Raw genomic sequence first — 24,126 nt, forward strand, 5'->3', positions numbered from 1 at the left:
TTCATCTGTAAGGGGTGTTTGGGGCCTGGAATAGTGAGGAGAGAGGAGGTAAATGGGCAGGCATTACACCTCCTGCGATTGCAGGGGCAGGTGCCGTGGGAAGGGGATGAGGTGGTGGGGTAGCGGAGGAGTGGACCAGGGTGTCACGGAGGGAATTATCCCTTCAGAATGCTGACAGGGGAAGGGAGGGGAAGATGCATTTGATAGTGGCATCACGCTGGAGGTGGCAGAAATGGCGGAAGATGATCCTTTGGATATGGTGGCTGATGGGGTGGAAAGTGAGGACAAGGGATCCCTGTCACGGTTCGGGGAGGGAGGGAAAGGGGAGAGGGTAGAGGTGCAGGAAACGGGCTAGACTCGGTTGAGGGCCCTGAAAGCCACAGTGGTTGTAAGGACCTCCTATAAGGACTCCATTCCATTCTCCCAGTTTCTCCGTCTCCGTCGCATCTGCTCTGATGATGCTGCCTTCCATGACAGCGTTTCTGATGTGTCTTCCTTTTTCCTCAACCGAGGATCCCCCCCCCCCCACTGCGATTTGCTTGTACTTCTTTCAATGTAATATACTGCATTCGCAACAAAAACGACTTGAGAGGGTTACAGCAATGCTAACCATCAAACAAATACTCCAAATGTATGATCTCTTCAGAATATTCCTGCTTTAATAAGCCTCCTATTTCTTTATTAAGTATAGAAAATGTACCCTTATACTCTCTTCAATCATTCTCAACATCCCTTCCCACAGGAACTTCCCATGAAAGCGCAGGAGTTCCAACCACTGCCCTGTTACCTCCACCTTTCTCACCATCCAAGCCCCAAAACACTGCTTCCAAGTGAAACAACGATTTACTTGTACTGCTTACTCTTTCGTATACTGTATTTACTGTGTTGACGGATCATGATGCGTCTCCTTTACATTGGCAGACCAAACACAGTGGAGTGATTACTTTGCAGAACACCTTTGTTCAGTCTGCAAGCTTTACCTTCAGCTTCCAGTTGCCTGTCATTTTCATTGTGACCACACTCCCACTCTGACCTCTCTCTCCTCTTTCTCCTACACAGTTCCAATGCAGGATAACATAAGTTTGAGAAACAGCACTTCCTCTTTCCACTAGACTCTTTGCAGCATTTTAGAATGAACACTGAGTTCAGCAATTTTAGATTGGATTCCCTCCCCCTTTTTTCTTTATTGGACGATATTTGCCTTCCAATTTGCACCTCCTCTAGAAATGTGCTTTTTACTTGGCCCATTCCAACATATTTTTGTTCTGCATTGTCCGTTTTACCATTTCATCTCTCCTGTCTTTCACCACATCACGGAGCGTTCCTTTCATTCTTTCCTTGTTTCCCCCTTTCTTTAAAAAAACTGCTAAATTTCGAAGTCCTGATGAAAGATCCACAAACTGAAAGGTTGATACTCTTTCTCTCACCATAGATGCTGCCGGAACTGCTGAGTATTTCCAGCACTTACTGTTTTTATTACCTGTATTTTAAGTTGTGAAACGTGGGAGCACTTTTGCACTGAGCAATGTCCCACATACAGTGATCAGATAACTGAGCAGATATTCTGTTATATGAGGGTGCTGGCTGAGAGATAAATGTAATCCCGGAAACTGGGCGAATTTAAATTTACATCATGTTTGTGACATTTTCAAAGACATAGCACATTGGTGAAATAACGAATTACGTCATTCAATATCATTTTATTGCAATCGGTGTGGTGGAACTTAAAATATATCTCACACTATGTATCTTGCAACAAGCTCACAGTGTTTTCTATTGAACAGCTGATCTTTGCAGAGAATTCCATGATCATTCATATTTGAACTGCCGACATTGATAACAGTTTCAATGCTCGAGCAACATTTCCATTCCATGGCAATGGTCCTGGGAGCATCTTGCTGATTCTATAGCCCATGAAGAATGCCCCAGATTTACCCAGAAATAGATATTATATGACGCGAAGTACTACCAACTAGTCATTGTATGTATTAAATGTTTACTGGAGTGAAGATTTGATTCATTTGAAATTTAATTCAGACCAATAAACCCACAAACACATCTCAGAATCTTAATGACAAAGGAAGCATGGGTTCAGCAAAACTAGTGAATCAGAAACCTGTGGAAATAGTCAATGAAGCTTGAAAGCAGAATTGACTGAGATGACTCACCCGTACAGATGACACTTGCATCGTTTTCATGTGAGAAGCTAAACTGTTCCCAGGATGAAACAGGACAATCCCACAATCGCGTCTCGTTCCCCAGACACCTGTAATTTTCCTTCCACACTGGACCAGTTCCCTTCCCAAAGTGAGCTCCTCCCGGGATTGAGTTTACTGTCCCACACTGTAGGTGCTCACAGACCACGTTGGCGTCTTCCACATCAAAGTAAAGGTCACACAGCGTCCCCCATTGGTCTCCATGTAGCACCTCCACCCGGCCGGAGCATCTGTCCATCCCACCAACCAATCGAGGTTCAGGTTTCCCTGTATTGGAAACAAATACAAATCCAAATAATTTCTAAATCATCCTCTGCATAGAAACAGCAAAATAGAAAATGGGTAAAAAAAAAGTAAAATTTTATCTGCACGATTATCCAGCCATACCTTACACAAATTATCTATCAAAAAACAATTAGAATTACTACAGCAACACAAAAGTAACATTCTGAGGCTGTTGAAGATCTGAAATGAAACAGAAAATGCTGGAAATACTGAGCAGGGCTAGCAGCATCTGTGGAGAGAACAAGGGTTTCAGGTCTGTGTCCTTCCCTCACAATAATTACTACAGGACCTCTTTAAGAAGTTGGGTGAATACTCAAAATTTAACAGCTCTTCTGTCAAACGTTAATCGATTGTTGGACTTTATCTCTTGGGTCTTGGAATATAAAACTCAGAAGGATGTGATGTTTCTGTTGTATCTGTTGTCGCTTTTGGGCACCGCACTTCGTAAACCATTGGCTTTGGAGGTGGTGCTGGACAGAGTCACTGGAATGACAACAATGCTTAAAGCATTACATTATGAAGACAAGTTGCATAAACTTTGTTTACAGTAGATTGCGTTTAGAATGATTAGACCTTATCGAGTTGACGTGTTTAAAATGTTTAAGGGGTTTGATAGATGCGCTAGAGAAGATCAGGAGAACAAATACAAAACAAGGCCATTTAGGAGCTGCTTGTCTTCATGAGGGATGTGGACATCTCTGGCAGTTATTGCTCAACTTTATTTGCCATTGAAACCGTTGTCAGAACCTTCTTCTTGAACTGAAATTGATTGCCTGGGCAATGTTCTTCTGCAAGTTCTGAGGTCGGTCGAGTTAAGTCAAAGGTTTTAGGCATAGTGTGGACCTTTAGCTGCATGTGTTATAAACAGAGTGGGAAGTGTAGAATTTGGTAATTAGTGTGTAAGACTGAAATCCAGCCTTAACATTTAGAATTTAACTTGCAATATAAAAAAGCTGCAAGGCAGTTCATGTTAGTAGTTAATCGTGCAAGTCAAGTTCGCAGTCAGCAGTCAATCAGCTGTGTTTGTCCGATCTGGGGTAATTACTGTCAGCTGGAAACGGTCTAAACAGTTGCAACTTGAATGAGTCTGCAAAGGCATAACACATTAGACTTCATTGCAAGTGGGTTTGAGTGCAGGAACAGGGATGTCTTACTTCAGGGCCTTGGTGAGACCACATCTGGAGTACTGTGTGCAGTTTTGGTCTCCTTATCTGAGAAAGGATGCCCTTGCCATGGACAGAGTGCAAAGAAGATTTACTAGGCTGGTTTCTAGGATGGCAGGATTTACGTATGAGGAGAGATTGGGTCCACTGGGCCTATATTCACTAGAGTTTAGAAGAACGAGATAGAGCCACATAGAAACCTATAAAATTCGAAAAGGACGAGGCAGGCTCGATGCAGGGAAGATGTTCCCGATGGCTGGAGAGTCCAGAACCAGGTGTCACAGTCTCAGGATATGGGGTATGCTATTTAGAACCGAGATGAGGAGAAATGTCTTCACTCAGTGGGTGGTGAACCTGCGGAATTCTCTACCGCAGAAGGCAGGGGAGGCCAAACAATTACATATTTTCAAGAAGGAGATGGATATCTTTCTTAATGCCAAAGGGATCAAGGGGTATGGGGACGAAACGGAAGAGGGTACTGAATTTGATGATCAAACATGTTTTTTTTAATTGCTTGGCAGGCCCGAAGGGCCGACTAGCCTACTCCTACTCCTATTTTCTATGTTTCCATTTTTAGTCTTCTAGTAAGGCAGAGTGTAACCACAGATTGCAATGTTAACTGAATACATTATGAACATAGTGGGAAGTTAGAGTTTGCTCAGAGAAAGTATTCGGTGCAGAGGGGGAAAAGGAGGTTGTTTTTTTAAATTCTTTCACAGGGAGTGGAGGTTTTTGGCCAGGCCAGCATTTATTACCAAACCCGAATTGCCCTTGCAAAGATGGTGGTGAGCCGCCTTCTTGTACTGCTGCAGCGCATGCGCTCTCAGTACACCCACAGTGCTGTTCGGTAGGGAGTTCCAGGATTTGACCCAGCGACGGTGAAGAAACGTTGATATAGTTCCAAATCAGGATGGTGTGCGGCTTGGAGGGGAACTTGCAAATGGCGCTGTTACCATCCATCTGCTGTGCTTGTCCTTCTGAGTGGCAGATGGCGTGGGTTTATAACGAAGTGCTTTGTTTTGTCTGTTCAGCTTGAGAAAGTGTGTGGAGTCACTGATTTAACACAGCACCACAGCCAGCAGCAGCAGAGCCTATTGGGAGAAGCAGACACCAGACAAATAGAGGGGAAGCAATTGTCAAGTCAGAGTATGAGGGGACGTGGATAAGTTTCAAATAAGTATTAAGTTAATTGGTGAGTGCTCAGTGTTTCGGCATTAGCAGACCAGTAAAATAGCTTTAAACCTAAAATGCATCTACAAATAATTTTAACTCTAAAATAAAGACAGACTAAGTTATGGCAGAGCAGTTATTTTTTTCAGGATATAGGATTTTGTGGATGACGCAATTATCCCGAGGGAAAATGACCGTAGTAGATGTATCCACCTGCAAACTCTCTGGCTCTGGGCCATAAAGCTGGAGTGGGAATTGGAGATACCCCAACACAGACAGCAGCAAGAGGAGTATTGGACAGTTTGCTGCAGATTTCAGTCACATCTTGTAGAGAGGTGCGGGGTCAGAATGAGGTTGTTGCAGCTTCTAGTCCACAGTAATGGAAATCCAGATTTGTTGGTGAACGAGGATATGCAGAAAATGAATCTTTCCAACAGGAACAATGTACTGGCTATTTGTGAGGATAAGGATGAAGACTGTCAGAAGGACAGCCAGAATGTTGACCGTGATACGTTGGAACAGGAAGCTGTGCAAAAGGTGGAGGAGTGGAGCATAATTTGATACTTTTAAGTAGTTCAGTCATTAGGGTATTAGGAGTCACAAACAGTATTTGCCCAACTTGTGCGAAGTGAGGGATATATCAAATCAGATTGCAAGAATGCAGGGGAAATATCCAGTCGTTTTGGACCATGCAAGGACCAACAGCATAGGAAAGAAAAGGCAAGAGTTTCTTTTCAGAGAGTACCTGGTGCTGAACTATAAAAGAAGATCTCAAGGATTGTAATCTCTGGATTATTATACAAGCCGCTTGCACATTTGAATGGGGAGTGGGGGGTGGGGGAATAGGGAGGTCAACACGTGGTTGAAGGTGTTGATGTTGGAAAGAGGTGTTACTTTTTATGGTACCCACCACTTGTACTGGGATATTAAATAATTGTTCTGTTGGAATGCGCTTCACCTGAACCGGGTTGGGATCAGGGTCCTAGAATAAAGGATAAATAAGGCTGTTACAGGAATCTTAAACTTGTAAGTGGATGAAGGGAAGCTGGAGGGGGCTGGCTGAGGGGGTAGAGCAAAGTTGGAAATCTAACGTAAATAGGCAATACCGGGAGAGGAAAAACTAAAACATGCAATATTTGAGTAAGACAATTTTACAGCTTTACAACACTTGAATCTGCGGTGAAAACAGCTGTTGCTTTCTTGACAAAACAGTTGCTAGAAATACTGGCAGACCTCGACGTTTTGGGCAGTGTACTCTGTCCATTGTCTGGAGAAACAACTGGAACTGGTGGAAGCGATTGGTTTATATGTAGTGGAGAATGGAAATAAGGACAGGATCTTAGGTTATTACAGGTGCTTGTTCTAGCTGCTATTGGTCTGTTAATTATATTCCGTGAAAGGTCAGTACATGCCATTGTGCTTGCTGCTGTTTGGTCAGCTACAGTGTATCGTGGCAGGTCAATCCATACTATTGTTCTGGTCGTGGTATGTTGGCTGCAGAGCAGGGGATGGTGTGTCTCTTGAGGAGAGACAACCAGATATCCACTGAGGAGCAGGCCACTGTTAGGGGGACGTTGTGGTGTTTATAGATCTCCATAGCTTCCCTGATGCAGTGAATGGGACAAGCCTGCCATCGTCAAGTAAACTCAACGCAATGACCACAGCATTGAATGGTCCAATTCCAAACTCACCTCTTCTATTATGGACTGGCATGCAAGACACAGTAACATCATAAGTATAAAAGAAAACAAAAACATGGAAAAATAGGGAAAAGAGCCCAGATTCTCGTGAATGGCAGATATACAAAGAATAGCAAAGGGTGACAAAATAGATCGCAATAGCTACAATACTTTTACAATAATTTCCAAAATAGTTTGTAAGTAAGAGCAATGTGGCCTCATTAAAATGACAATGGTGATATTATAAATGAAAATAAGGAAATGGCGGGAATTATACATAATTACTTTGCATCAGTATGGACATGGACGTCACTTTTCTTAAGGTTCCTTGTTGTTACAGTTGACCAAAAGCTGCCTTGACGTCGAGGACAGTCACTTTCATCTCACTTCTGGAATTCAGCTCTTTTTTCCATTTTTGGACAAAGGGTGTAATGAGGCCTGAAGCTGAGTGGTCCGACAAACCCAAACTGAGCATCAGTGAGTAGTTTATTGGTAAGTACTGCTTGATAGCGCTGTAAACAACACCTTCCATCACTTTGTTAATGATTGAGAGCAAACTGCTGGGACAGTAATTAGAAAATTGCAATTGTTACACGGCTATTTAAAGTATGTTATCGAGGGAATTATAGATTGGTTCGCCTAACAGCTGTTGTCAGGGAATTACCAGAGTGTACATTTAAAGATGGAGTGTCTGATCACCTTGAAAAGTTGCAGCCAATCAGAGATAGGCAACATGCATTTGTAAAAGGTAGATCATGCCTGATGAACCTGATCAATTGTTTTGTGGAGGTAACTAAAGTAGAGGGCAGGGGAAGCTCAATGGATGTTAATCAGATGGACTTCCAGAAAGCAAACAACAAAATCCCTCATAACTGATTGTTGGCTAAAGTTGCAGCTCACAGGATTTAGGGCAAATTATTGACTACTTGGGACGTGAGCTTAGTGGCAGGAGACAGACAGCAGGGATAATGGGCAGATCATCTAACGGGCAGGATGTGATGGCGCCGTCCCACAGAAACCTCTACTATTTATTAATGATTTAGATGGCTGAATAGAAAGCCATATATAATTGACATACTCAATATTGCCATTGAAAAAAATCAACGATATTGTAATCATGCATATTTTAAGCATACATTTGCAACAACAAAAAAAATAGATTAAGTGACTGTGGAAAACTATTACAATATTGGCAAGTGTGAGGTGTCCAATTTGGAATTTAAAATGTTCCAGTATTTTCGAAATGGTGAAAAAACGGAAAATAGACTTCAGGGTCAAGGGCAAGGACAGAAAAAAAAACAGCAAATGGAATGCTGGGCTTTATATCTGGAGGAACGGAATACAAGGGGCTAGAAATCATGCTACAGCTAAAAAAAAATCCTGGTCAGGTCACATCTACAGTAGTGTTCAGCTGTGTGCAAACAAAAAAGTATTTTGGGCAGTTAGAACTGTGCAAGAAGTATTGTGCGACAAGAACTGATGCTGGGAGTACTATTGATCATATTTTGCATAAATGATTTCGACTCAGGGAGGGACAGACAATTACAATATTCATTAATGACATGTACTTGGGACAATGGTTAATACTAAGGCAAATTGTGATAAAATACATGACGTTAACGAAATTGTAAATGAATTTTAATGCAGATAAATGTTCACTTACAGATTAGGGTAGGAAGACTGAGAACACATTTTCCTTGGACAATGATAATCTAAATTGTGTCGAGGAGCAATGGGATTCAGGGGTACAGATAGAAAAATGAATACAATAGCAATACAGGTTAACAAAGCTGCAGAAAATACAAAAACATTGAGGATTATTTTCAGAGAGATACGTTGAAAGGGGAGTCATACCCAGCACAAGGAAAGATTTGCTGTTGATTGGAGTCGGTTGATTGGGTGCGAACTGGTCAGTGTTTCCCTGCTTTTCTAGGCAGTATGCAACTGGGCAATTTTCCACCGTATCAGTTGGATCCTAGTGCTGTAACTGTACTGGATCAGCTAGGCTCCAGTTGTTGCTAGTTTTAGAGCACTGATCTTCAGCACTGCAGCTGGAGTGTTATCGGGCCCCGAATCTTTGTTATGTGCAGTGTGCTCAGCCGCTTCTTAATGTTGTGCACGGTAAATTTAGGAATGGACCGAGAAATAGAAAGCATTTGCACAGCAGTAGCTCATTGGCATGGATTGTCACGCACTACTTCTCACCTTTTGCCAGTCTGAATAACTACCTTTAACCCACACTTTGTTGACTGTTTTGCAGCCAGTTTTCTACAGTCTGTCATGATCACCCTTCAAAGTATGCAATTAATTACCTTGAAACCACATTCACAGTTTTAGGTTTAAAAACTGGACAGACAGCTTCTGACCAACAAGATGCAACAGTCAGCATATAATCATAGAATGTTTACAACACAGAAGGAGGACATTCAGCCCGTTGATTCCATGCTGGTTATCAGCAAGAGCTCCTCAGCTGGTCCTATGCTTCTGCCCTTTCCCCATAGCCATGCAAAGATGTTCTCTTCAGGTGCTTGTCCAATTCCATATTGAAAGCCACAATTGAATCTGTCTCCATCAGACTCGCAGGTAGAACATTCCAGAAGATCCTAACCACTCGCTGTGTAAATAACTTATTCCTCATGTCAACGTTGGTTCTTATCCCATCCACCTTATAACAGTGTTCTCTGGTTATTGACCTTTCTGCCAAGAGGAACACTTTCTCTCTATCTACTCTGTCTATTCCCCTCATGATTTTGAACACCTCTATCAAATTTCCACGCAGCCTTCTCTGTTCTCAGGAGAGCGACCACAGTTTCTCCAAACTATCATTGTAACTGAAGTCTTTCATCCCTTGAACCTTCCTTGTAAATCCTTTCTGCACCCATTCTATAGCATTCACATTCTTCTAATGTGCCGTGCCCTGAATTGTACACAATACACCAGTTGAGGTGAAGCCAGTGTTCCACAAAAGTTCATAATAACTTCCTTACTTTTTTACACTATACCGCCACTTAAAAAGGCCAACATCCCATTGAATATTAACCAATTTCTCAACCTGCCCTGCTACCTTCAACGATTTGATCAAAAATACTCCCAGGTGACTGTTGGCTGCAGCCACTTTCTAATTGTACCCTTGAAAAGCGACTGGCAGCAAGCATTAAAAGAAATCCCAAAGTATTCTATAGACAGAGAAATAGTAAAGGGGTGGTAAAAGGAGGAGTGGGGTCGATGAGGGATCAGAAAGAGGATTTACATATGGAGGTAGCGGGTATAGTTCAGGTATTATCTAAATTCTCTGCGCCTGTCTTTGCCAAGGAAGAAGATGCACCCCGGGCAATGGTTACAGAGGAGGTAATTCAGATACTGGAGGGGTTTAAATTAATAAAGATGATGTATCAGATATACCCTGTTAATAAGAACATACGTATGAACATACAAATTAGGAGCAGGAGGTGGACACTCGACTCGTCCAGCCTGCTCCACCATTCAATACGTTCATGGCTGAACTGATTACTCCACATTTCCACTGACCCCCGATAACCTTCCACCCTCTTGGTTATCAAGAATCTACCTTCCTCTGCCTTAAAAAAATTCAAACACTCTGCTTCCACTGCCTTTTGAGGAAGAGAATTCCAAAGAGTCACAACCCACTGAGAAAAAAATTCTCCTCATCTCTGTCTTAAATGGGCGACCCTTATTTTTAAACAGTGACCCCTAGTTCTAGCTTCTCCCACAACGGGAAACATATTTTCCACAACCACCCTGTCAAGACCTTTCAGGATATTATATGCTACAATCATGTCGCCTCTTCCTCTTGTAAATTCCAGCGGAAGCAAGCCTAGCCTGTCAAATCTTTCCTCGCATAGCAGGTCACCCATTCCAGATATTAGTCGAGTAAACCTTCTCTGTACTGCCTCCAACGCATTTACATCAGTCCTTAAATAAGGAGACAAGTATGGTACACAATATTCCAGATGTGGTCTCACCAATACACTGTGTCTCTGAAGCATAGCCTCCCTACTTTTGTATTCAATTCCACTCGCGATAAATGATGACATTTTCCTAGCTTTTTAAATTACTTGTTGTACCTGCATACTAACGTTTTGCGTTTCATACACTAAGACGCCCATATCTCTCTGTATCTCAGAGCTCTGCAATCTCTCACCATTTAGATAATATGCTTCCCTTCTATTCATACTCCCAAAGTGGACAATTTCCCAGTTTCCTACATTATAATCCATTTGCCAGGTCTTTGCCCACTCACTTAACCTATCTATATCCCTTTGCAGACTCCTTATGTCCTCTTCTCAAGTTACATTCTTACCTATCTTTGTGTCATTCGCAAATTTAGCAAGCATACCGTCGGTCCCTGCATCTAAGTCATTTCTGTAAATTGTGAAACGTTGAGGCCCCAGCACAGATCCCTATGGCACACCACTCATTACTTCTTGTCAACCAAAAAAATGACCCATTTATGCCTACTCTATGTTTCCTGTGAACGAACCAATCTTCCATCCATGTTAATACGTTACCCCCTACACCATGAACTTTTATTTTATGCAATAGCCTTTGATGTGGCACCTTCTCAAATGCCTTCTGGAAATCTAAGTACAATACATCGACCAGTTCCCCTTTACCAACAGCACATGTAACTCCCTCAAAGAACTCCAATCAATTGGTTACACATGACCTGCCTTTCACAAATCCATGTTGACTATGCCTGATTACCTTGAATGTTTCTAAATTCCCTGCGATAACATCTTTAATAATAGCTTGTAACATTTTCCCTAAGGCAGGTATTAAACTAATTGGCCTATAGTTTCTTGCTTGCTGTTTCCCTCCCTTTCTGTCTAAAGGAGTTGCATTCGCTATTTTCCAATCTAAATTAACCTTCCCCGAATCTAGGGAACGTTGGAAAATTAAAATTAACGCATCAACTACCTCACTTGCTACTTCTTTTAACACCTTAGGATGAAGTACATCAGGTCCTGGGGACTTGTCAGCCTGCAGCTCCAACAATTTGCTCAGTTCCTTTTCCCTGGTGTTTGCAATCTTCTTGAGTTACTCCCTCCCTTCCATTTCCTGACTTACAGCTAAAACTGGGATGTTACTTTTATCTTCAATAGTGAAGACCGATGCCAAACATCTGTTCAATACATCTGTCATCTCCTTATTTTCCATTATTAATTCCCCAGACTCACATTTAATAAGTTCAACGCTCACTTTGTTACTTCTTTTCTTTTCTTTTTTTTAAATGTATATATATATATATATATATATATAAACTCTTACTATCGCTCCTTATATATCTATCTAGCCTTCTCTCGTCCTCTAATGTTACCTGCCTTATCAATCTTTTCGTCATCCTTTGGTTTTTTAAAAAATTCTGTCCAGTCTTTTGACCTGCCTCCCATTTTTGCGCAATTATAGGCTATTTCTTGAAGTTTGATACGACCTTTGGCTGTTTTACTTAACCACGGATGGTGGGACACACTCTTGGAATGTTTCTTTCCCGTTGAAATATGTGAAATTGTGTGAATATCTGAAATACTCCCTTAACTGTCTGCCAATGCATTTCTATTGACCTATCCCTTAACCGGATTTGCCAGTTCACTTTAGCTAGCTCTGCATTCATGTCCTCATAATTGCCCTGATTTAAGTTTAAAATATTAGTCTTGGACCCACTCTACTCTCCCTCAAACTGAATGTAAAATTCAATCATATCATGATCGCTGCTACCAAGGGGCGCCTTAACTATGTGGTCATTAATTATTCCTACCTCATTGCGCAATACCAGGTCGAGTACAGCCTACTCTCTGGTTGGCTCCACAAGTTATTGTTCCAAGAAATTATCCCGAAAATATTCCATGCAGTCCTCATCTAGGCTACCTCTGCCCATCTGATTTTCCCAGTCTAAATGTAGGCGAAAATCCGCCCCTAATTATCACTGTACCTTTCTGACAGGCTGCCATTATTTATTCATTTATACCCCCTCCCACAGTGTGGTTAATGTTAGGTGGCCGAGACACCACTTCTGACAAGTGACTTCTTGCCTGAATTATTTTTCATCTCTACCCGAACAGCTTCTACATCCTGGTCTCCTGAACCTAGGTCATCGCTCACCATTGTGCTAATACCATCATTAATTAACAGAGCTACCCCTCCACCTATTCCTAGCTTCCTGCCCTTCCTAAATGCCATGTATCCTTCAATATTCAGGTCCCAGTCTATATATATAAATGAACTAAACCTTGGTGTACAGGGCACAATTTCAAAGCTTGCAGATGATACAAAACTTGGAAGCATAGTGAATAGTGAGGAGGATAGTGCAGATCTGCAAAAGGACTTTGACAAGTTGGTGAAACGGGCAGACAGTTGGCGGATGAAGTTCAATGCAGAGAAATGCGAAGTGTTTCATTTTGGTCGGAATAACATGGAGATAAAATATAAAATGAAGGGTTCAATTCTAAAGGGGTAACAGGAGCAGAGGGACCTTGGTTCAATCGTGCATAAGTCATTGACGGTGGCAGGCTAGGTCGAGAGAGCGTTTAATACAGCGTACACTGTCCTGGACATCATAAATAAGTGCATAGAATACAAGAGCAAGGGAGTAATATTGCAGTTGTAGAAGACGCTAGTTCGGCCTCAGATGGAGAATTGCATCCAGTTCTAGGCGCCACACTTGAGGAAAGATATGAGGGCATTGAAGAGAGTAACGAGACTTTTCATGGAAATTATTCCAGGGATGAGGAATTTCAGTTATGAAGATAGATTGGAGAAGTTAGGACTGTTTTCCTTGGAGAAGAGAAGGCGGAGAGGTAATTTGATAGAGCTATTCATAATAATGAGGGTTATGGACAGTGAAGCTGGAAGGAAACTGCTTCTACTGGTGAAAGGATCGAGAATAAGAGGGCACCAAGTTAAAGTATTTGGTGAAAGAAGCTAAAGTGACATGAGGAAAATCTTTTTCATGCAGCGAGTGGTTCAGATCTGGAATGATTGTCTGAGATCGTGGCAGAAGCTGCTTCAATTGTAGCATTCAAAAGGGAATTAGACAGTTATATGAAATGGAAGAATGTGCAGAGTGATGGACAGACGGCAGGGGAATGGAAATGAGTGAACTTCTCTTTCAGAGAGCCCATGCAGACATGAAGGGCCGCATAGCCCCCTTCTGCACTGTAACAGTTCAGTGATTCTGTGATATTGCCTCTCCTCCGTGTTCCAACCAGAATGTATCAGTTCACAGTTCTCTGCGTTAAATTTCATCTGCCACCCGTCCGCCCATTTCACCAGCCTTTCTTTATCCTCTTGAAGGATATCAATATCCTCCTTACAGTAACTGGCCATGAATTCAGGAAAACTCGCCGCTTTTCTTCGAATAGTTCAACTGTGTTGAGTTTAATCGTTGCAACTGCTTCCTGAATTATCTTAGCTCTTTTGTTTAATATTCTGCGAATTTCACTTTCTCAATATTTAAATGGCAATGCGCAGGCAGCCGTGGGATGTTACAGAGCTGTTTCCTCTTGTGATACCCACAATAACTGCGGACCCATTACTTTGGCTCCCCGAGGCAGAGAAACCTGCCTCCCTCCCTCCTCTGCTCCCCAGTCTCAGCTTCACAATCTGTGTAATATATCAGATCTGAGGCCAAGCGATCATTGCGGGTGGACAGCCGGGCTGACAGTACATGCCCGGTAGCGGCAGCTGGGTTGATGAATGGAGAGTTGGATTGAGATTGTGACATTTCCAGCGGTTCAGATCATTCACTGCGGCTTTAAGGAAAATCTCAATACAAACTGCTCTGTCTGTATTGTAAGTATGCTGAGTATCAGATATTTGTTGCTCCCGGTGGAGAATGTTTCTTCAATATAGTACTAATGATATTATTTTAAATAGTGATCCGAATATTAACATTAATTCCAACCGGAGTTTAATGGAATTATTATCATCTGACTTTCCGGGTAGGGACCATCCCGGATTGCTTTACTTTCACTTCTTCCTGGATTCATTAGCTGCGGCGGGAGATGAGAAACTGAGAAAGGATTTTACCTGAGCAGATGACGCCAGCATCATAGACGTGTGACCAGGAATAGTGATCCCATTGATATGATTTGCAGTCCCGCAGAGCAGCCTCAGTCCCGCTGCACTCTACTTCATCCGTCACAACGGGTCCGGACCCTTCCCCAAAGTGAGCTTTACCCGGTGCAGAGACCGCGGTCCCGCAACCCAGCTCCCGACACACAACAGCAGCGTCCAGCAGGTCCCAGTAGGAATCCCACACAGTCCCCCACTGTCCCCTGTAGTGAATCTCCACTCTCCCAGCGCACCGACTGCCACCATTCACTAATCTCAGCTTCACCTTCTCTGTAAAAGATCAGAAATATTATCAAGCGTTCATATTGCGTTAAACCCACAGATTCCCAGCGCACGTACCCTCCCCATTAACCAGGCATGAATTGATAGGAACATCCGTCTACATTCAGAACCCTAATAAAACCCGGTGGAAATATTACACATGATAAAAAAGAAACGGTAATACTAATACACAGTGCAAAGGAGCAGGGAGCCGGGAGACAGCCGGATATTCCCACCAACACAACGGCTCCAAAGGGAACGGGGTGTGTTCAGGCTCAGAATATATTTAATCTGCAGAAGTGGGGAGAGGAGCGTGGCTGTAATTATCACATTGTTACGTTTTCAGTACTGATTGGGCGAACACAGTGAGATACCAGCAACAGGGAAGAGCAGAGGAAATTTCCGCCACAACCACCACAGCCAATAAAGACAGGGCTGGATGGTCATGTGAACTGGAGATCACGTCAGATTGGTGAGGTGGACCTTTGGACCGGCAACAGTGTGAGTGGAGCTGATCCTTCACACTCTGCTCTTCAGAGACCCTCAGTTATTGTCCCTCCACATGAAGGCAGCAGCCATCTCTCAGCTGGAATTAAAGATCTTTACTAACACAATGAGGGACACACTCCCTTTCTGACTAGCAACCGGGCAGCGGGTTAATCCGTGATCACAAAAAGTACTGAGAGTGTCGTCCAAGCTTAACATTTAATGGGATAGATCAGAGCAGAGAGATAGCAGATAGTGTGGAAATAAAGGGCGATTACCTGACGGGTCAGCCTGACTGTTCCCTGGTCTGCCTGAAATGAGAAATTGACAATTAGAGTTCACTGGGACAAGAAATGAATGAAAATGTCAGAAAGCAAAAACACGAATACAACGAACTGCAGGGTGATTATTCCCGTGCCTTTGCTGAATAAATTATATTAGGATCTGTGATTTCATTTTTTAAAACAGAAAATACAGTTTCTGCAACAAATTAATATTGGTAATGGGCCAAAATGTATCCAGCATTGTTTTCACATATACACACACTGACACTCGGATACACTCTCCCATTGTGGTGACGGTGGGTGGTCTTTATGTATTACCAGTGTGAAGGTGCTCTGAGAAGGCAGTGGTGATGGTCCTCTCCCTTATAGAATCTTACAATGGAACAGCACAGAGGGATGCCATTCGGCCCATGCTGCCGATGCTGTCTCTTTGTAAGAGCTGTCTAATTTGTCCCACTCATTTTCCCCTTCGCCCTGTAAATTTGTGCTGATGGTGCTCTGACCATTGATGACCCGTGTGTAGGTGCCGTGAGAAGAGGGTGGTGATGGATCTGCTTTTAAACTCTCAGTGAATTGAGCATTCCGATCGAAAGTTCGAGAAGGAATGGGAACATTTAAATTAAATTAAAGATTTTCCGATCTTGTGGTAAATTTTGATGCCTTTTAATTTACTGCAAAGTCTACCACCTGTAACTTTCAAAGTTTCTATAAAGGTGTAATTGGGCCTTTCTGCTGTTCAATAAAATATATAGCTTCCTCAAACAAAACAAAACAAGATGAATGGTCTGTCAGTCTCCTAACTCGGTGCTGACTGTTTCATCCTAAGTTCCTGCGGTTCTGATTCTCTTGCAAACTGCCCTCGCCGACGTGCCATATTCTTTTACCAGTTAATGATGCTCGATCAATGGTCCTCCCGTTTACTGGTAAGCTTTTTAAAAATGCAGTCAGTCCGTTGACCTGTATCCAATCTCCCTGATGATAATGTGTCTCACAGATTTCCAGGTGTTTTTCTATTCACAACATGATATACTATAGACGGTGTGTTGACCTGCTCCCCATCTCCCAGTTGATAATATATCTCCCATGTACGCTTGTCTCTTTATATACTCTGCTGATATATTATAGACAACGTGATACCGATTGCTGTCCTCAGCTGTGCTTACCGAGTAATCTGGAATGAGTTACTGTTTCCCAACTGTAATCTCACTGGTCTCTTTATGCTCCGAGTTATGCAATGTAAATAGTGTGTGACTTCATCCCAGTCATGGAGCCTCAGCATTCCTGCCAACTTTCCCTGATAATAGTGTGCTCGCACAAATTCCCCTTTCCCAGTGACCAACCTCAGTGCTTCTATCGGGTCCGTGAATCCTCTTCAATCCACTCAGTCTTTTATTGTACACTTCCTGCATTTACCATTTCAGCCTGTATCCACACATGCTACGCTGGATTTTTTTTCCTGATAATCCAGTGGTTCAAGGAGTAAACTGATGCACACCTTCTTAGGGAAACTAGGGATGGACAATACACTGGTGCAGAACAATATCGCCAAAATGACGACATTGGTTCAGGAAACCACCCCGCCATCACCTCTGGCTAAGTAGGTTTGTTCAGTAAATTTCACCTGGCTAGCGAGCTCAGGACCCGAAAATGAATCTAAACAATCTGTTACCGAGACTCCCATGCTTGCCTATTCATCAAGTTTATCTCTTGCGGTCTCAGAGAAATGATCATTCGTTCCCATTTCTCAATCATTACTATGTTTCCATTTATCTACAGTACTCCTCATATCTGCTGAGTCCTCCATTCACTCTCATTTGCTTCCTCACAATTTCTAACTGCTCTCATTGTTGTTCTTGAAAAAGTTTGAATGCATTTCTTTTTGAACCGTGATCCGAATCACCTCTATATACAGGGAATATACCCACTATTTTCACACTCTTCTGGTCGGCCTCCTCCCCCAGGTAAACGTCAACTCAGCTAAAACTCTGCCGCTGCTGCTGTTATCTTGGCACGGACAGTCTCGTTCACCCATTTTCCTTGCTCTCACTGTCTATGACGACTCTCGCTTCCCAACACCTCTGATTTCATTAGTCGCACCGTTACATTCCTGATGTTTGGACTAATGGTTTTGGTGCCAAACATAAGTTATTTTAATATTTTATACTTACATTAACTTGCTATTGAACCGGATTGCCACAACGAGTAATAAAGAAACATTAATTATAAAAAAATAATAAACTCAGAGGAGGTGAACTGAAACGGGACAAACGTGGGATATTGAAAGCCCAGAATTTAACCTCTTGAATGAGTTACAATACGAGGGACAGCGGTGGTTTAGGGGTTGCAATATACAGTCAATACAGAGAGTTTATAAGTACATGATTCTCGTGGCAAATTATTAGGTGGGTCAAGATTCTAAATGATTATGTTATCGCAAACGACTTTAGGCCCAATTTGAACAACTTTCGCAATTAAGTGAGCTCTTGTGGATTTCAGAAACAAATTAATTGATAAAATTGCAGTTATTGTAGGTTAAAACCTCAAATCCGGATTCTGTGTGCTAACAGCATTATCAGTAACTTTTAACAATCTATGTCTACAAGGCATGAGCTAGTGCCTGAAGAAACGTTACCGCAGTTGGAAATAACCAAAGACACATCAGAAATTGGCTAGCTGAAAGAAGACAGAGGGTGTTGATTGATGGCAAATGTTCATCCTGGAGTTTAGTTACTAGTGGTGTACCACAAGGATCTGTTTTGGGGCCACTGCTGTTTGTCATTTTTATAAATGACCTGGATGAGGATGTGGAAGGGTGGGTTAGTAAATTTGCAGATGACACGGAGGTCGGTGGAGTTGTGGATAGTGCTGAAGGATGTTGTAGGGTACAGCGGGACATAGATAGGCTGCAGAGCTGGGCTGAGAGATGGCAAATGGAGTTTAATGCGGAAAAGTGTGAGGTGATTCACTTTGGAAGGAGTAACAGGAATGCAGAGTACTGGGCTAATGGGAAGATTCTTGGTAGTGTAGATGAGCAGAGAGATCTTGGTGTCCAGGGACATAAATCCCTGAAAGTTGCTACCCAGGTTAATAGGGCTGTTAAGAAGGCATATGGTGTGTTAGCTTTTATTAGGAGGGGGATTGAGTTTCGGAGCCACGAGGTCATGCTGCAGCTGCACAAAACTCTGGTGCGGCCGCACCTGGAGTATTGCATGCAGTTCTGGTCACCGCATTATAGGAAGGATGTGGAAGCTTTGGAAAGGGTGCAGAGGAGTTTTGCTAGGATGTTGCCTGGTATGGAGGGAATGTCTTACGAGGAAAGGCTGAGGGACTTGAGGTTGTTTTCGTTAGAGAGAAGGAGGAGGAGAGGTGACTTAATAGAGACATATAAGATAATCAGAGGGTTAGATAGAGTGGATAGTGAGAGCCTTTTTCCTCGGATGGTGATGGCAAACTCGAGGGGACATAGCTTTAAGTTGTGGGGTGATAGATATAGGACAGATGTCACAGGTAGTTTCTTTACTCAGAGAGTAGTAGGGGCGTGGTACGCCCTGCCTGCAATAGTAGTAGACTCGCCAACTTTAAGGGCATTTAAGTGGTCATTGGATAGACATATGGATGAAAATGGAATAGTTTAGGTCAGATGGTTTCACAGGTCGGCGCAACATCGAGGGCCGAAGGGCCTGTACTGCGCTGTATTGTTCTATGTTCTATGTTCTAAACATCTACAATACCGATATTAATTGTCCTGGGCATTGTCTGTTGAATTGAAATATGCAAGCGAATTCAGGGGTTGTTCCGCAAAGTATGGGACATGTGGAAGGACATTGAAGCATTTAATAGGAGTAGGATTAAGCCATACTACCTACCCAGGCTGCTCCGCCGTTCAATAAGATCATGGCTGATCTACTGCCCCAGATCCACTTTCCCACCTTTCCCCAGAGATTGGGAAACAACTCCGGATCTTTCATTAAACACTGCATCGCACCATATAAAAAGTATGGGACATGTGGAAAGAGATTCCGAAACACGTCTGGATGTTAAATACAGCATCAAATGTCGGAATCATGTGGAATAATAGTGAGAATCACTAATTACTACACAACACCGTTCACATAAATGGATGAAATAGAAAACATGATTTGATGTCAAAAGGCATAGTTTTGAAGATTGTCGGTGACTAAATACAACTGTTCTAACAGCGAATCCCCCTGAAAGCAGTAGCATCTTTTCTGGAGGGTGTAAATGATAATTCTATTAATAATCAGTAAAAATGAAGCAATATTGCTTCCAGCTCCAGTTAATATATTACACAACTTTTATTGTCATTTCTGAATATTACAAATGCTGTACACCTATTTCATCTAATTCTCTGTATCACAGGGCACTCCACTGAGAAATCCAGGCGACAATTTGGGATGAGTGCACTAGATACAGATCCCAGTATTCTGTTGTTTTGACTCCCATACACTCGATTGCAACACTGACTACTTTCTACTTCCAGGAGTCTCCGTTATAAATGCCTGATTAGAATTTTAACTCCAGTCTTTTGCATCTGTACGAGCGCCATAGGAAACAACATAAAACCAACCCTTGCCGCATTTATGTTCAATTTTGGCAACAAAACTAAATTTAACTCAAATTTCCTCTGGAAAAGCAATTGCATGTTAATCAGATGAAAAATATTAGATCCGTTTTTACTGTATGTGACAAAAATGGACAGCAGTTCCCTATTTGAAGTTGATACACTTAAAATCAAAAATGACTAAATGTATTAAATTATAAATTTACATATTAAGGAAGCTGTTTCAATATTCACTTTATACGATCTCAATAAATGACAAATTAAAATAAATATGCACATTTGCTATAAATTGATTTTGATCAGCGGCCGATTGCTAAAAAAAGAAGATTCAGGGAGTCTTCTACATTCCATACTTTATCTCCGTTCTATGGTTTGTAGAAAATATTCTTAAATTACCTTCAAAATCAGCATTTTACAATACAATCCCTTTCACAAAAACAAAAGAAAATTCATCATGGAAGTATCCAATAACATTAAGGGTGGGTTTCCCAGTCGTGAACCAGCATTTGTTGTCGACAGACATTAACAAATGTAACCAAACCCGCTCTGAAAACAGTGACAAACTGAATCGAATCATCGACCGAAAAACTCTGCAACAATATCGAGCAGGTGGAAGGAGACTATTCATGATATCTCAAGAAACACTTCACGATGCTAAACATCAAAGGAGCATGTGGAAGGAGACTTTGTCACATTAATTATTACTTGACGCTGCACATATGAATATGTGAAGTAAGTTGAGAATTTCCAATACAAAGTTCAAAATTTTCAAGGTCATCATTAAGTAAATAATAATAAATGGAAAATCCTCCGGAGATTTTGGAATATTCGGTAACATTATCTTTTGGAGAGGCACTTCACAATTACAGTAATAATGAATGCTCATTGAAATAATATTGGTTCTGCCTCTCGTTAATATATTATACAATATTTATGGATCATGTACCACATTCTAACGTGGAACAAACTATTGAAATTATTTCAGCTCCATTCAGTATACCACACAGGGTCAGACAGCAATTCTGCTGTAAAAAACTGGGACAGAAATTCCCGTGTGGGTTCAGTCAGCAGTAGATTTAGCTTTGACTACTGTTCTCTCATCCCAGCATTACCATCGACCCCAGACCCCAAACTGCGAGGCCTTCTACTCTCACAGTGATCACGTTCCACTGCTAGATTGCTATGTTTAAATTATCTGCTTAGAATTTCCACTCCAGTCAGTTGTATCGGTACAAGAGCTTTTGAGGACCAAATAAAACAAATTGCCAAGGTATTAGTTCACAATTTTGGATTTAAATCAAAGTTCCGCACATGTACCACCTGGGAATTTAGAAGACGTGTTAATCAGATGGAAGATATTATAAAACAATGTTTTCTGAAAGCGGAAGAATGGATAATTGCTCCCTATTTAATATTGATGGAATGTAAACTCAAACCAACAGACCAAGATCCGTATTCAATGTGAATTCTACAAATGAGATAAACTATTTCAATATTCGCTTCATATGATAGCAAAGAATAACATTGTTTTTTTGTCATAAAACATGCCTGCTTTTTAAAAGTTATTCTGAGCAACTGGCGATTGGAGAAAAGGATAAGGGAGTCAAGTGCAATTCATTGTTTATCTTTTCTGTGACTTGAATAAAATGTTATTTAAATAATCCACAAAATTGGGTTTTACTATCCAATTTATTAATACTCACGGAAATATATTTCGTTAAATACATTAAGTATCTGATAACACTGGGACTAAGTTGTCCTGGCAGTAAACCAATAAAGTTCCAATAGACAGAGACTGATCAATCTAACCAAACACACACGGTAAATAGTGAGGAAGAGAATGGAATCATCAATGGAATAAAACAACAAACATCGAGCCGTTGGAAAAATAATAAAGAACATTATCACTAACTCATTACACACTACATGACACTGTGTCAAAATATGTGATTGGGGAAACTTAACTATCTTTAGGCACTGTACAAAAAATGGAGGAAATAGAATAATTAATTTAATATAAAAGATACTAATTTTGAAGATCATCACTAACTGATCAATAACACAGAGCAAATTCCCCAAAGATTAAGGAACTTTTAGTAACATCATTTTTTGCAGAGTGCACTTGATAATTATACTAATAATGAAAACGAATTGAAAAATATTGGTTCCATCTCCAGTTGAGTGGTTATTATAGATTGAAGGTAACACTTCAACATTGAACAAATTATTCTAAAATATTTAGTTTCATGAACTGTATCACTGGGAGAGCATACAACACTTGTATTGAGAAATAGCTGTGACAGAAATGTGTGTGGCGGTTCATGTCGGCAGTAGATGTAGTTTTGACGGCTGTTCCACACTCAGTGAGATAACTTACACCCAGACTCTGATAAACTCTATTCAAACAAAGACAGCGCTCTACTTCTATCAGACTCGCTTTAAATAATCAGATTAGAATTTCAATTTCAGCTGGCTGTGTCAGTATAAGAAATGCAGGGGGAAAAATTAAACAAACTGCCGCGGTCTTTGTGTTCGACACAAATTCAACTGGGAATTTAAAATACCCGTTAATTAGTTGTAGAATATTCTAAACTTGTTTACTGTCACCAAAACAATATTCCTGTCAGCAATAGCTCAATTGCTAGCACTCTCGCCTCTGAGTCAGGAGAGGGTGGGTTCAAGTCTAATTCCAGGGACTTGTGCGCAAAATCTAGGCTGCCACCCCAGTGCAGGACTGAAGGTGTGCTGCACTGTGCAAGCTGCTTTCCATCGGAGGAGAAGTTAAACCGAGGCCCCGTCGGCCCTTTCAGGTGCAGTATTTGGAGGAAGGGCAGGGGAATTATCCCTCGTGCTCTGGCGAATGTTGATCCCTCAATCAATACCACACACACAAAAAAAGTATTCTGGCCATTATCACATTGCTGTTTTTCGGAGCTTGCTGTGTGTAAATTAGCTGCCATGTTTCCTACATTACAGTATGGACGACACTACAAAACAGTACCTAATTGACTGTAAAGCTCTTGGGACGTCCTGACGTAGTGAAATGCGCTTTATAAACGCAAGACACTTTTATATAAATGGAGGTTTATTCCTATTTGCAGCTAATAGAACTTAAAATGGAAACAATCAATCCAAAATTTGTATCAAATGAAACTTCGACAAATTATCTCAACCATTTCAGTATCCATTTCAAACCAACCCAATGAAAGACAACTGTAAATAAAATAGATCCGTTTTCTGTAAATTGATCCCAGAACCTGACAGATTCTATTCTAACAGCGAAGTGGCTCTTTTTCGAACAGACCCTCCTTAAATAGACCCATTAGATTTTCAACTCCAGTCTGCTCTGTCTGTACGAGCAGCAGGTGGAAGTCAATAAACAAATTCCGATATTTCATTAAACTCTACACAAGAACATTAACATTTATAAAGCATTATTTACTTTCTACATCACCTGAATGTGTTCTTCAGTAAATATGTTAAATATATTCAAAACAGACGTCTTGTAATAATAATCAGTGCATCAGTAAATAACATAATGCATTCAGTAATCCGTAACTCACAGTTCAAAAGCTGCAGCAGAGACAGGGTCAGGAAGGAATGCAGCATCGTTCTGGCGCCGGGTACAGCGATGTGAACAGAACATTAATCGAACGCTGTTCTGAGACACTAAGAGCTGCTTCCAGCAGCTTCTGAAAGTCTGGCTATTGTGGAAATTAATTATTTGACAGATGTTTCTGCAGAAACCAATGTTTCCTTCCAAATAACCAATAGATTTTGACTTGTGTGAACCGTGAATTACAGGCTGGTAAAACACACCAATGAGACGAAATGTGACCATTAATGGATAAAATGAACCCAAGTTCCAACTACCAGCCTATCCTGCGAGGATAATGACGTGTGACAGTG

At 41.5% G+C, this 24,126-nt stretch overlaps 1 protein-coding gene across 1 annotated transcript; it reads right to left on the reverse strand.

The window, feature by feature from the left end:
- Positions 1 to 1,235: 1,235 nt before the first annotated feature.
- Positions 1,236 to 23,905, reverse strand: LOC137360169 (deleted in malignant brain tumors 1 protein-like). Its single transcript, XM_068025718.1, has 5 exons — positions 23,781 to 23,905; positions 15,630 to 15,662; positions 14,560 to 14,874; positions 2,193 to 2,483; positions 1,236 to 1,381 (listed from the first exon to the last, which is right to left on the reverse strand). The coding sequence occupies exons 1-5, from the start codon at positions 23,824 to 23,826 to the stop codon at positions 1,236 to 1,238; spliced, it is 831 nt and encodes a 276-aa protein (XP_067881819.1). The 5' UTR covers positions 23,827 to 23,905.
- Between the last annotated feature and the right edge of the window lie 221 nt (positions 23,906 to 24,126).

Source organism: Heterodontus francisci, unplaced genomic scaffold, assembly GCF_036365525.1.
Source record: "Heterodontus francisci isolate sHetFra1 unplaced genomic scaffold, sHetFra1.hap1 HAP1_SCAFFOLD_216, whole genome shotgun sequence".
Taxonomy (NCBI): Eukaryota; Metazoa; Chordata; class Chondrichthyes; order Heterodontiformes; family Heterodontidae; genus Heterodontus; species Heterodontus francisci.

What these genes read in the sequence shown, in the direction of transcription:
- LOC137360169 (XM_068025718.1), bottom strand. Translation starts at nt 23,826, where the DNA reads ATGCTGCATTCCTTCCTGACCCTGTCTCTGCTGCAGCTTTTGAACT. An exon ending in TCTGCTGCAGCTTTTGAACT is followed by an intron (nt 15,663 to 23,780) that starts GTGAGTTACGGA and finishes TTCTCATTTCAG; the next exon opens with GCAGACCAGGGAACAGTCAG. An exon ending in TGCTGGCGTCATCTGCTCAG is followed by an intron (nt 2,484 to 14,559) that starts GTAAAATCCTTT and finishes TTTCCAATACAG; the next exon opens with GGAAACCTGAACCTCGATTG.